This window comes from Manis pentadactyla, chromosome 4 (genome assembly GCF_030020395.1).
Source record: "Manis pentadactyla isolate mManPen7 chromosome 4, mManPen7.hap1, whole genome shotgun sequence".
In the NCBI taxonomy this organism is placed as follows: domain Eukaryota; kingdom Metazoa; phylum Chordata; class Mammalia; order Pholidota; family Manidae; genus Manis; species Manis pentadactyla.
Genome location: NC_080022.1, coordinates 100,418,275 through 100,431,331, shown reverse-complemented (window position 1 = coordinate 100,431,331; position 13,057 = coordinate 100,418,275). Strand labels below are relative to the sequence as shown.

Sequence of the window (13,057 nt, the reverse complement as noted above, 5' to 3'; positions counted from 1 at the left end):
GTCAGTGCCAGTGTTAGGCATCAGACTCCACCCATCTACCCCTAGGCTGCAGAGCGCTACCTATATTTCCCTGACTGGGCCATGGCGCTCCTGATCACCCTCATCCTTGTGGCGACCCTGCCCATCCCTGTGGTGTTCGTCCTGCGGCACTTCCACCTGCTCTCTGACGGCTCCAACACCCTCTCCGTGTCCTACAAAAAGGGCCGCATGATGAAGGACATCTCCAACCTGGAGGAGAATGATGAAACCCGCTTCATCCTCAGCAAGGTGCCCAGCGAGGCGCCCTCCCCAATGCCCACTCACCGCTCCTACCTGGGGCCCGGCAGCACATCGCCCCTGGAGCCCAGTGGCAACCCCAATGGACGTTATGGGAGCAGCTACCTCCTGGCAGGCACCCCCGAGTCGGAGCTGTGACCGTGGCTCCCACCCTCCCTACCCCTCCCCACACACCCAACCAGCTCACCTGTCCCGGCCTGGCCTCTCCTCCCAGGCCCTCCACCCAAGTAGTGGGGTCTGCCTTGCCTCATCCCCATAGGCAACTTCTCCCTAGACATGAGTGCAGGCTGGGAGGACCTCTGGCCCCCATTCCAGGCCCCCAGCCCATCTGAACTTCTGAGATCCTGTCACCAAATTGCAGCTGAATAACTGGAACAATCCAGAAGTACTCATTTCCTACATAGGGGAGACTGCTGTGGCCATTTTAGGGGTCACCCCACACTACATTCCCTCTTTCCCTGTAAAGTGGCACCTGTAGTTCTTAGGCCTTGGGAGTCCCTCTGTGCTGCCAGGTGGTGGTGGTGGTGAGAGGCCCCAGGGTCAGGTGGGGTGGGGTGTCCCAGAGGCTGCCTGATTTAAGGGTAGGGATTTAGGACAGATGTGCCAGGACTTAGGGTTCAGATTTGGGATGGAGTCTGCAAAAGTTGCCAGGTTCTGTTTTGTGAGGCAGATGGTACCCTCTGGCTTGAGCATGAGCTGTGGCAGTGTGTGTGTGGGTGCCCCTCTGCCCCTAGGTCTACTCAGACTCTTCATATACCCTTGGCCCTGCCTCAGGTGGGTGGCGTGGGCTCCCGCATCCTGCCTGGAAGGGCAGTGACTGGGCCTGGGAAACTTGCCCACCTCCGTTAGTGCTTAGCCTGCCCTCTCTTCCCGCATCCTGGAGCCAGACTGGTAGCCTCTGCCTCTTTCCTGGACAGAGAAGGGAGAGGTTTCCAGAGCACACGTAGTGGTTCAAAGCACAGTTCAGATGGCTTGGAGCACAATTGTAAAGCACACTCCCTCCCCTCTCACCTGGGGCCTGACTTTCCCACTAGCAGCAGCTCTTCCCCTGGAATGGGGTCCCTGGAGGTCAGGGGCTCACTCCCAGGAATCCTTGCACCTGGGGAAAGACACATAATTTCACTGCCCCTTTGGGCTGCCGCTCACTCTCCTTGTGCAAGCACAGCCACTTGGTGTGCACGCTGTGTGCAGATACCTAGGAAAACTTTCCCCAGATGCCCAGGCCCTGGCAGAGGGGCCACACCCAGTGCTGTGGACACTGGAGACTGCCAGAGGAAAGGGCTGCACCTCTGTCCTGGAGCCCAGCGCCTGCAGCCTCCATACCCACCCTTAGCCCGGCCCCAGAAGAAGGCTGTCCTCAGGGTGCAGGCTGGGACAGTTGGAACCTAACTGGGGAATAAGTGTGGAGCAACGGGTGGGTGGGTGGGTGGATGGCTGGATGACTAGATGTCTGGATGGCAGGCAGGCTGGGACAGCAAACCTCTATCTTTGAGAGCTGTGGTGGGCAGACAGGAGCAGACCACAGTGCTAGGCCTGGGCCCCTTCACAGAGGGTCCCGAGTCACTCTTGTTGCTCTGACTGCAGTCAGCACTGGGAGGGGATAGACAAGGCCCAGGGCTCCCCCTTCACCTCTTAATCCCTTGGTTCCCTTACCTGGTGGTCATCCCTGGACCCAACCATCTCCCTAACTTGTCCCTCCCCCATACCTGCTCCCATTGCCAGCCCTCTCAGCCCTACTTCTCCTTCCTGAGTGTGTGAGGGGAGAGCAGACCCACATCTCCCCAAAGACATAAGCCTTTGGGGCCCAGCACCCCGCCTTAGGCCCCCTCACCTGATGACAACACCTCCTACTTGGCCCCATGCCTAATCCCACCAGATTTAGCAACAGGAAAAGCAAGGCCCCAGGAGAGACACTCTACTATATATACTCCTCTATATATTCTATTTCTATTGTATATTCAATCTGTACATGTGGGTGTAAATGCTGTTAAATGACAAACCCAATATTATACTGTGGCTGGTGGACTATTTTCATCCTCAGTGCTGTACAGATCTATTTTCATTGTATATTTGATATATTTTTAATTTTGTAGTGTGTGGCTGGGCCAGGCCCCAGCCTGACAGCCTGTGACAGGGCAGTTGAGCTGGGGCCCTCTGCTTGGTGGCTGTGGGCGTGGTGGAGCTCGTAGCCTTTTGCCATAGGCCAGACCCTGTCCCTGCTGTGTCTCTGCTGTGTTAGATGTAGGGCCCAGAGCTTGGCGTGTGCGCGTGTGCGTGTATGTGTGGTGTGTGCACGTATGTGGGTGTGGATGTGTGCCAGGAGCCGATTTGTGATTCCCAGTGTTCACCACATTCCTGAAGACCACGCTGCCCTCTGCCTGCCTCCTCCTCCTCCTCTCAGCTCTGTCTGGGTCCTGTGGGAAGCCCCCTGCTGTGGCGAGAGCAGGCACGTCTGGCTGGTAACTCATTGCCTTCACGCATTGCCTTCTGGCTTACTAGAAACAGGGAAGGAGGGGTTTGGGTGGGAAGCCCCCAGATTTATTTTCCAGCCAACATCTTGCTGCTCTTAAAGTCACAAGCTCTTCACCCAAGGGAATATGCTGGGTTTCTTAAGATGGTGAGACCTCAAGAGGACATCTCACAGCACCTCTGTCCTGCATTTGTCCTTGAGACAGACCTGTTCAGAAAGGCACAGCCGGCTGCCCCTCCCCTGTGCTCCCCTGATCTCTACCACTCCTCAGGGAGCTGGGGAGCTAGGAGCAGGCCAGTCAGCAGGGGAGGTCAGAGCAGGTGGGGCATCTGATGAGGTAAGGTCCAGCCCCAGATTCCCTGGAGGAGCAAGAGATGGCCTAGAGGGGCAGCCGCCATGTCTCCGCACACTGGCTTTGGTTCTGTCCAAGCAGGACCCACAGAGATAGAGCAGAATCCAGGGCAGGGCAGGGCTGTGCCAGCTTGAACCCAATCCCCAGCTTCTTGCTCAGGGAGCCCTCTCTGCTGAGGCAACACGAAGCCCAAGGTCCAGATGGGAGTGGAGGGCATACAAATTGATGCCAGTGAGGTTGGCTTTTGCCCTCCAGCAATAGATCTGTGGGGACTGCTGCTTTCTGAGTGCCAGGAGAGGCCTTCCCAAGTCAGCAGCCTGCCGTAGGCTGTGAGGCTTGGGGCTAGAAGCTGCATAGTCCCAGTCTTAAGCAGGCCTGAGTATTCCAGGCAGAGAGCTGCCCTTCTGCCCTTTCTCATGCCCCACCTCCCTGCCCCTGGCTCCACAGAGAACTCCCCACAGAGAAAAGAGATGGAACAGGTTGGAGTGCATCTGACTTGCTAAGTGTCCACTAGGTCCTGAAACTGGGGCTGGGGGGAGCCCAGGGTCCTTCCTTATCTCAAGCGCTACTTTGTACAGACCCGAGCACACATAGCAAGCATCACTTTAAGTTCTGGTGCAAGTTCAGAACAATTCAAGTCCATGTGCTCCATAGCTGTGCAGAGCCCTGGGTCAAGACCACTCAGCCCAGGGGAGGGGATGAGGCATTGTTACCCCCAGAGCGCTTTCCTCTCTACACTCCCCATGGTGTACAATAAAGTGTCTGTTCTTACCAAACCCATCTTGCCTTTCTGACCACACAGGATTGGGGGTGGGGTCGGGTAGGGGGCAGTCCCTGATCCTGGGGGAAGCTTTGGGGTCAGAGCTTGGAGGGGTGGGTTGGGGAGGACTGCTGTGGGAGTTGTGCTGGCTGATGAGTTTGGGGAGAGTGAGGAGGGACATGTATTTATTTTTCTAGGCATTGTCCTGGATGTTTAACAAGGCTTACACTTGTTAGAGGGCCTTACTGGGGTCCAAGGACTCCACACGTCTAATCTCATGATCTTTGAAACATCTCTCTGAGAGGTTACTCTTTCGTACAGATCTTCCCAGGTGAGGAAAGTAAAGCTCTGTCTGATGTGAGCGTGGTGTTTGGTGTCCACCTCTGGGGCTTGCGGGGTGAGGTCAGGGGGATTCCCACCCTGCCTTGCTGCCAGGAAGAGCTCTACCTGTCAGCACTGCCAGGCTGAGATGTGTGAAGGCCCACCTCAGAGAAGGGCTGGGGCTGGGCCGGCGCACCTCTGGGGGTCTGGGAACAAGGAGGGGGACAGCAGGGGACCTGAGGGTTCACTGGGAGCAGGCCATGTTCTAAGTGCTGAGGGAGCGGCCATCGCTTTTGCAAACTTCAGTAGAAGATAAGGATATTTTCTCAAATTTCAATCCCGAGTATTTATTAAACACCTACTGAATGCTCTGGTGGTACGTGCTGGGTTGGGGAAGTGCATCTTCTTGCCTCACCTCAAGCACTGCGGGCATGGGAAGAGGCAAACAGTCTGGCTCCTGGGGAAGGCTCCACCCTCGCCGCATCCCACTGCAGTCTGCAGTGATCTGCCTGATCTCCACACAGCCAAGTTCCCCCAAGGAATCTTCCATTTCCTTCTCCGGCCAGGGAAGAAAGTGTTATTCCAGAAATAACCACCAGATGGCAGGAAAACCTTTCTTTCCAGATCTTGCCCTCCTTTCCACAGCTCCAGCGTTCGTTGAACAAACATTTATTAAGCCGTCCTGACAGGCTCTGTGCCAACTATGGGTACACAAAGATATATAAGTCAATCCCTGTTGTCCTGACTTTTGAGAAGGGAATGCCACCCCCACCCACCTGACCCCCAACTCCAAATCTTCCCATGTATCTCTGAAACGGGAATGTCCCGGTGCTGGAAACATCACTCCTTGTAAATTCATTTAATCCTTTGGTTGAGGTAATGTTTTTGGCTGAAAAGTCAACACTCCTGCCAGGAGGGACATAGAGACCCACTAAGAAGCAGTAAAAGCAGGGCTTGGGTTCAAGGAAGCTATGGAGTCAGACTTGCCAAGTTCAAATTCAAATGCCAGGACTTCTGCTTCCTAGGAGACCTAGGACAAGTTACTTAACCCCTCTGAGCTTAAATGCCCTAGTTTATAAAATAGATATAATGAATGGATTAAATGAGATAATGCATATTGCTCTGTATCAAGTTACCCCAGATCTTAGTGGCTTAAAATAACCATTTCCTTATATCTTACGGTTTTTCTGGGTGAGGAATTCAGGGAGAGCTCATCTGAGTGACTCTTCTGGTGGCAGCTGAAGCCACTTAGTGGTATTCACTGGCAGATGAGCTGGTCTGGAGGGTCCTGGGCTGCCCACTCACATTCATTCGAGTGGCTGGCACCTCAGTGAGAATGGCTGGAGAGCAGGGCTTATCTAGGGCTGTCACCAGAGAAGCATCTACAACTGGCCTCTCTAGAGTATTTCAGCTCTGGGTGGCCGACTTCTTATATGATGGCTCAGGGTGCCCAGCAGACTGTTTGAAGAGACAGGAAGTAGAAGCTGCCAATTTCTTAAGGCCTGTACCTGGAAAATGGCAGTGTCACTTCTGCCATGTCCCATGGATCACCGCATCTGCCCAGAGTTTATTGAGAGAAGACAGACCCCACCTGCTGATGAGAAGGAGGCCAAAGAATGTGTGGCTGCCCATGGAGTGGGCCTGTTCTGAGGTGCTAGGAGTCTTTGGTCATTGGAATCTGAGTGGGGGCTTTCTCCTGAGGGGTTGTCAGCTTCGAGGCACAGAACAGGGATGTTCTGATAGGAAAGGGAGTGGCTGAGTTGTGGCCCTAGATAGAGAGGACAGGCAGGAAGGGAGGGCATGCGAGGAGGACAGGAGAGATCACTTCTTCTGACTCCTGTTTGCCCAGGTCAGGTGGCATAAAGGTGGTTTGAATCATGGCTCTGTCACCAGCTGTGCGACCTTGGACAAATCACTTAACTCTTGAAACGTCCATTTTCTAATCTGTAAAAGAGGGACGCCAACAAACTTTCCTTGCAGGGATGTTAGGAAAAAACAAACTCCTCCTGGACACCTAGTGGAACACAGTATAGAATTCTCTCTATGCTGGAATACAGTAGGTTCTTATTAAATGCTAGCTTCCTCCCTTCTTGCAACTGGACTAAGTCCATGGGGCCGGCTTTATTCTGAGAGCCTCATCATCCATGCAATGAGCCATTCTGTCAGAGCTATTTAGAAAGGACGGTTTCAGCCTAAAATCCAAAGAAGCCAAGGAAAGAGGGGAGAGAAGCCACTGTTTCCAGGGAAGGGTATCGCTGATACTGCACACCATCCTGCTTCCTCCGCAAAAACAGACAAAACCAGCCACACAGCCTCAGCCAGCTCCAGCCACAGGGGCTTGGGCCAGGGTTGAAGGTTGAACTCTACAGACTGCAGGGATGTGGCTTTTTAAAAAAAAAAAAACAATAAAAAGGGTCCCAAATTCTTTAACACCACAAGGGAGTGGAGTCTATATAATCTTCCCCTTGAAACTGGGCACCCAAATGTCTCCTTTGCCCAACAGACTATGGTGATCACTTTGCTATGTGACTTCTGAGGCTGGATTAAATCCGGTCATGTCATTCCACCAGGTGTTCTAGGGATACTGGTCTAGGGGAATCCAGGAGCCATGGAAGAAGTCCAACTACCTGGAGACTGCCCACGCTAGAGAAGCCGAGTGTTTCAGTTGACAGGTTCAGCTGAACTCCCAGCCGACATCCAGCGTCAGCTGCCAGCTGTGTGAACAGGCCACAGTGGGCGCTCAGCTCTGCTGAGCTTTGGATGTAGGCAGCCTCAGCTGCTATCTGACTGCAGCTGGAAGAGGAAGGACTGTCCTCCCTAAGCAAGACCTGTCCAGCTGAGCCCTTCCTAACATCCTGAGCCAGAAAATTATAAGAATAAAATCTGAAAATAAAATTTTAATTTATTAAATAAATTAAATAAATAAGAAAATAAAAACTGCTGGGTTCATACCACTAAACTGTGGGAATGACTAGCTTCACAGTGATAGTGACCAGAATACGAACCTTAGTGATTATCTGGTCCAACCTCCTCATACAACAACACTTGGAGAACTGAGGCCCAGGGAAGAAAAGAGATGTACCCAGAATTCATACACCAAGCCGGGGGAAAACTGGGACCAAAGCCTGGGCTTCTTGACTCCCAATCCTCCAGGACAGTAAGGCACTGACTGGGAGGGCTCTCACCCCCATCCCACATGCCTCACTCATTCCATGCATCAATCAAGCGCGAGTGTCTGAGTGCCTCGGATTGTCCGAGCATTGAGAATGTACAAGGAAGGATCAGGCAGGGGCCCCTCCTCGTAGAGGCAGTCGTGATCTGCCTTGGAACACCCTGCGACTGTTATGCCCACTGGTACCAGGCACACTGCTGGATCTTTACTTACATTGTCTTAGGCGGAAAGAATCCCAGGAAGTGGGGGAAGATCGTTTCTCACTTAACAACAAACAAACCATTATTAAGATTACTCCACTCTAGCCACAGTGCTAGCTGTGGAGTAGAAAGACTCAATGGAGATCCACTCTGTGGCCCCCTGGGCCACAGCTGGCTGGCTTCTGGGTCTCTGTTCTTCCCAGGTTTAGCCAAGGAGGGAAGGATCCTTGGGCTTCATGAGCATCCAAGAGGAGTGAGAGTTTGGTCTGTCTAGACAACTACTTCCCATTTCTCCAGGACACTGCTGGAGGGGACTGGGCCCATCAGGACTCATTAACTGCTCTAATAGAATGAACCAGTTTTGCTGGAGTTTAGCCCAGGTGGGAGGAATCTACTTTTCTAGATTGAGAAATGCTGAGTTCCAAGGAGTCTTGCCAGCTGGGCCCTAAGCTAGTGTGTGGTGTGTGTGTGTGTGTGTGTGTGTGTGTGTGTGTGTGTGTGTGTAAGCTAGTGTGGTGTGTGTGTGTGTGTGTGTGTGTGTGTGTGTGTGTGTGTGTGTGTTCCAAGGAGTCTTGCCAGCTGGGCCCTAAGCTAGTGTGTGTGGTGTGTGTGTGTGTGTGTGTGTGTGTGTGTGTGTGTGTGTGTGTTCCAAGGAGTCTTGCCAGCTGGGCCCTAAGCTAGTGTGTGTGGTGTGTGTGTGTGTGTGTGTGTGTGTGTGTGTGTGTGTGTTCCAAGGAGTCTTGCCAGCTGGGCCCTAAGCTAGTGTGTGTGTGTGTGTGTGTGTGTGTACACACTCTCTGGTCCCAGGGCTGGGTCTCTACCCCAGCAGCCTTGAGCAAGGGGGGCTCTGGGGGGTCCACTTACCTAGACTTGTCCTGTGACTCCCATGAATACTGTTCTGCATGCAGAGGCCACATGGGTCCCCATATCATTCTCTGCCCTTGGCCCAACCGCAGGCCCAGCTCAGTCTCCCAGAGCTCACTGCTGCTCCCTAGGCCTGAAATCTCTCAAGTAGAATGCACTGTGAGCTGCCATTCAGGTCCCTTCCTGCCTTATGACTCCAAATCCATAGTTTATGAGGCTCTGAGCCCTGGCCAGGCCAGAGCTAGTGGACTGCACCCTTCTGATCCTTTCCGGTTAAGAGCTGGGCCATCACAGGCCACCTTTGGAGTTCCCCAGAGCCCCAAATATACCTTCAGTAGGATTTTCACAGCAACCCAACCCTGCCTCAGCCTTTATGCAGAGGCATTCTAGCCGACCTCCACAAGGCCCATGCGCTGTCCTCTATGCCCCGGATCCCTTTCCAGAAGGCTCTCAGCATTTGATTTGGAGCCTGAGAGTCTCTGCAGGCTGCATGGGGGTGGGCGTGGGAGACAGGGTTAAACAAACTGGTAAGCAAATGGAAAGTTTCCAGCCTCCTCTGGCCCTCCCTTCTCTTTTTCCTCCAAGAAAGGAAATTCCCTATCACCCTTCCCCCAGTGATGGCAGCTGATAAAGCAATTAAATTAACTGGGTTGGGAGCAGGGCAGGCTGAGAAAGGATGCTGGCTCCTTGACCTGGACCTCAGGGAGGAGGGGTTGGTCCCTGGCAGGAGTTGCAATGCCTAAAGGGGAGGTGTGAGTATCAGTGGGTAAGACCTTGCCTTGGCAGCCATGGGGCCTTCTCCTAAGCCTGGAACCCTTCAAAACAAGTAGAGTCCAAAGAAGGAAGATGGTGAGGAGACTGGATGACTCCTGTCTCCCCAGAGTGGCCGAGCCCCACACCACTCCCCCAGTGGGGAGAGGGAGGGCAGATGGCTTTGATGTCAGGCTCTCGAGCTTCCTTCCTGCCAGCTTGATCAGCCTCAGCTCTCAGAGAGAAGGGTGCTAGAAAGCCACAGGTGTTTGCCAGCCCCCCATTAGTCTCACTCTGGCATCAAACATTGCCCTCATCTATGCTTTTGCTATACATTCACTTCTGGTGAGGGAAACACACTGTGCTCACCTGTTAGTGTGAACTAGCACCCAGACAGACATTCTTTCCTGACAGCCAGAAGGAACCTTGGCACTCAGGGGAGGAAGGCAGAGAAAGGCAGTAATGGAGGGAAAGAGGTTTGTGGAATTACGAATTTCCAATGGCAGCTGCTTCACAGTCTTCCCTAAGCCTGTGTTACCAAGATCTTGGAGGAATGGGAAAAGGGAGAGAGCAGACAGTCCCACTGGGGCCTGAGGCTGGGAAAGAAACCTGAGGTCCTGGAATGGACTGGAAGCCCAGAACCAGTTGTCAGCCCAGGCTTATAAGCCCTTTTTCTCCTCATCACCACAGCCCAGAGATGAGGTGAGGTTTGGTGCAAGGTCTCCTGGCAGGGGGTCCACCTCTTCCCTGAGTTCAGTGCTTGGGGAAACAGCATGCCCTAACACACACAGAACTGACGGAGACAGGCCCTAAGATGCCAAATGCAGTACACTGGATCCCTCAGAAAATTCCAGAGGACCAGATAACAGGTTAGTCCAGAGCTCTAGGATAAAACCTAAGCAAGTGACAAGGCCTCCTCTGGAGGCCTCTGGCCTGAGGCTGGGCTCTCCTGCAGCAGCTGGTCAGTGCACCGAATCAGGGGCCCCCCAACTCCTCCCACCCAGTGCACCTTTGCCCGGCTGCCTCTTCCAGGCTGAGCCCTCTGCTTTTCTCAGCTCTTCCTAGGTTCCCCTACCCCCACCCCAGGCCCCCTTTCTCCCTCCACCCTTCTCTTCACATCCTTATTATCATCTACAAACACTGCAGAACGGAAGCACCAATTATCCATCTATTTCTAGTTCCTGGAACAGCTTCTGGCACATAGTAGGCACTCAAGAAATATTTATTGAATGAATAAATGACTCAGGTATGGGATGTTGGGATGGTTTTCTTCTGCCTTTCCCACCCCACTGCCATCAATTTCTCCTCCTTCCCAGAATGACTGAGTTCAGCCAGGCTGGAACCCTTAGAATGGAAACCTTAGAATGGAAAATGGGGGAGAGACCCCAAGGGAGTTTGCCAGGACACAACTGGATAGGACCTTAAAGCTATTCATTACAGTAAATTCTTTAATATCTTCCTTGAGGTTTTTTTCTTCCTCACTCCAGCTTTTGGCCAGTCCTGGATCTTCTCTTCCCAGTCACATTTGCTATATTTCTTTTTTTGCTGTAGCAAATTCAAAGCCAGCTAAACTCTGAAATGCAGACATCAGGTCTGAAGAGTGGAGGGACTGGACACAAAAGGGGTGCCAGCAAATGTATGTTTCTGACTACAGCCTGGGAAGGAACCTACCTCCCTCTGCATGTTCGTAAAGATAGCAAAGATCAATGTCATTTTGGTTTTCCTACCTCATTAATGAGACTTTTACTTATAAGAATCCCTTGTATTTGCAGTGGGCTTTTAACTTTTCCTCAGAGCACACCCGGGCTCTCGTCTTGTTTTTCCCAGTATAGCCAGGTACTGACGATCTGGAAATTGGGTGGTGCACAGGTATCCAGGGCAGGTGTGTCAATCATCTTGCATTTCTGCTTGAAAATCCTCCTTACATCATCCAGATGAACATGGAGGCTGCCTGATGCTATAAAAAAAAAAAAAAGAAAATGAGGATTAATTTAAAGATGTAAAAGAGGTTCTGGACTTAAAACACAAATGAAAACAAATGAATCTGGAAATTGCTTTTGAGATAAGGCCAGTAAAATCGGGCTGGTGCTTAAATGTTTTGGGTATGGCAGCTTCTCAATCACTTAGCAAACAGGTTTTCAGAGGCAGGCACTGTAGGAGCTATCAAGATGAAAAGGCAGTGCAGTCTGGAGTTCAGGGTCAGAGAGGGGAGATGAAATATAAAAAGGCAAAGTCAAATTACAATGAGTGAAACGACAGAACCAGAAGCAGGCCACAGGCAGGACAGGGGCCCTTCCCATGTGCCCCCAGGGCAACGGTGGGCCTTGGCTTTAACCTAATGATTTTTCAGCGTCATCCACCCCACCCCAGTAACAGAGCCAGTACTCCCTTTCCTTCCACCATGGGCTCTTTCCATTCCTTTCACTGGCTCTTCTTCCTAGAGCCAATTCTCTGCCCAAGGCCACTGGGTCCACCATTCCACCCCCCGGGGGCTTCGGAGACTGTGATAGAGAAGACGCATCAAGACCACAGGCAACTTGGGCCTGGTTGCACTTCCAAGGCGCAGGATGGGAAGGGGGTGGTTTGGAGTCCCCGGCACAGTGTCTGGGGTACAAGGGGGCAGCCTCCTCGAGGCTCTCTCCATTCTCTTTCTTCCCGGGCCTCCAGTCAACTGCAACGCAACCGCAACAATGCGATCAGCTTGGCTGAGAGGAGATGAGAGGAGCAGCCGGAATGGGCGAAGGTTAGAAGTCAGGGGTCCAGAGCGCTTGGCTGTCACCCGGGCTGCAGCGGGAGGAGCTGCGAGCTCGAGGGCGGCGGGGAGCCGGTCCGAGCGGGCCGGGAGGGGGCGATGGCGAAGGCGCGCAGGGGCGGCGCGCTGGCCTGGGCTCTGGCGGCGAGGGGGTTACGCACCTCCGCTCGGTTCTGCTTAGCAGAGGAAGGCTGAGCTCGGCGGCGGTGGCCCTGCAGAGAGCCCGGTCTGTCCGCGCCGCGCCCCGCCCCAGGGAGGGAGCGCCTGGGCGAGGCAGGACCGAAAGGAAAAGGCGCCACCGGACAGGGGCGCGCGCTACTGTCGCCGGAGGGGGACGGAGAGCCCCCTGAGCCCCCTGTCCACTCTCGCCGAGACGCTAGCTCCTTTAGGCCACCTTTCGCCCGCCCCCTGCCGCGAGCCAACGCCGGCGCCCAGCCCGGAGATGGGCAGACGCGTGGATGGCGTGGCTCCCAACGCCGCCAGATCTCAGGAGCCCGGCGCCGGGGCGCTGCGCTGAAGCTCCCGCCCAGCGCAGCCGGGGAAGCCTGCAGGTGTCCTTGGACGCTCGGCCGCCGCGAGGGAGCCTCCTTCGCCTGTGCCCAGAGACCCGATCCCCAGAGCGGCCCCGCCTCCCGAGGCTTGGCACCGTGCGGGACGACCCATCCGAGGCCCTCCTGCCCCAGCACGGCGCCCGCAGCGCAGCGCCCAGCCCGGCCCAGGGCCGCTGCCAGCCGCCGAGCCGCGGACGCAGGAGCCGAGGCTCGCTCCTGCGGGCGCGCTTGTTTTCCTGCTGCCGCCTCGCCTTGCGCAGCCCCCGCCCGCCCGAACGCCGAGCTCTGCTCAGCCCCGCCCGCCATCAGTGCCCGGCGCTGGATTTATGAATGGGGGGAAGAGGCCACATGTCACCGCCGCCTCCTTCTGTTGACCGCACGCAGCCCGGGCCCCTAGAGCTCTGGCTGCCGTGAGAGTGTCGGCTCGGCCCCGGCAGCCGCTCCGAGGACTTGTTGCTGCTGCCTTGCCGCCGCTGCGGGGAAGCCCTCTGCTCCCGGGGATCGGCGCGGGCTGGGATCCCGAGGGTGGCCCGTGTGAGTGTGAGAGCGCGCGCGCCCGGGACCCTCGCAGTGCGCTCGGACTGTTCGC

The 13,057-nt window shown here is 54.5% G+C and overlaps 1 protein-coding gene across 1 annotated transcript in view; it reads left to right on the top strand.

Annotated features, from left to right (window-relative positions):
- The window catches only part of SLC6A17 (solute carrier family 6 member 17), a 52,108-nt gene extending 48,249 nt beyond the window's left edge, over nucleotides 1-3,859 (top strand). Inside the window, exon 12 of the mRNA XM_036916715.2 lies at nucleotides 46-3,859. Within this exon, the coding sequence (XP_036772610.2) occupies nucleotides 46-414 (369 nt within the window). The 3' untranslated portion in view covers nucleotides 415-3,859. The remainder of the gene's footprint in view (nucleotides 1-45) is intronic.
- The last annotated feature ends 9,198 nt before the right edge of the window (nucleotides 3,860-13,057 follow it).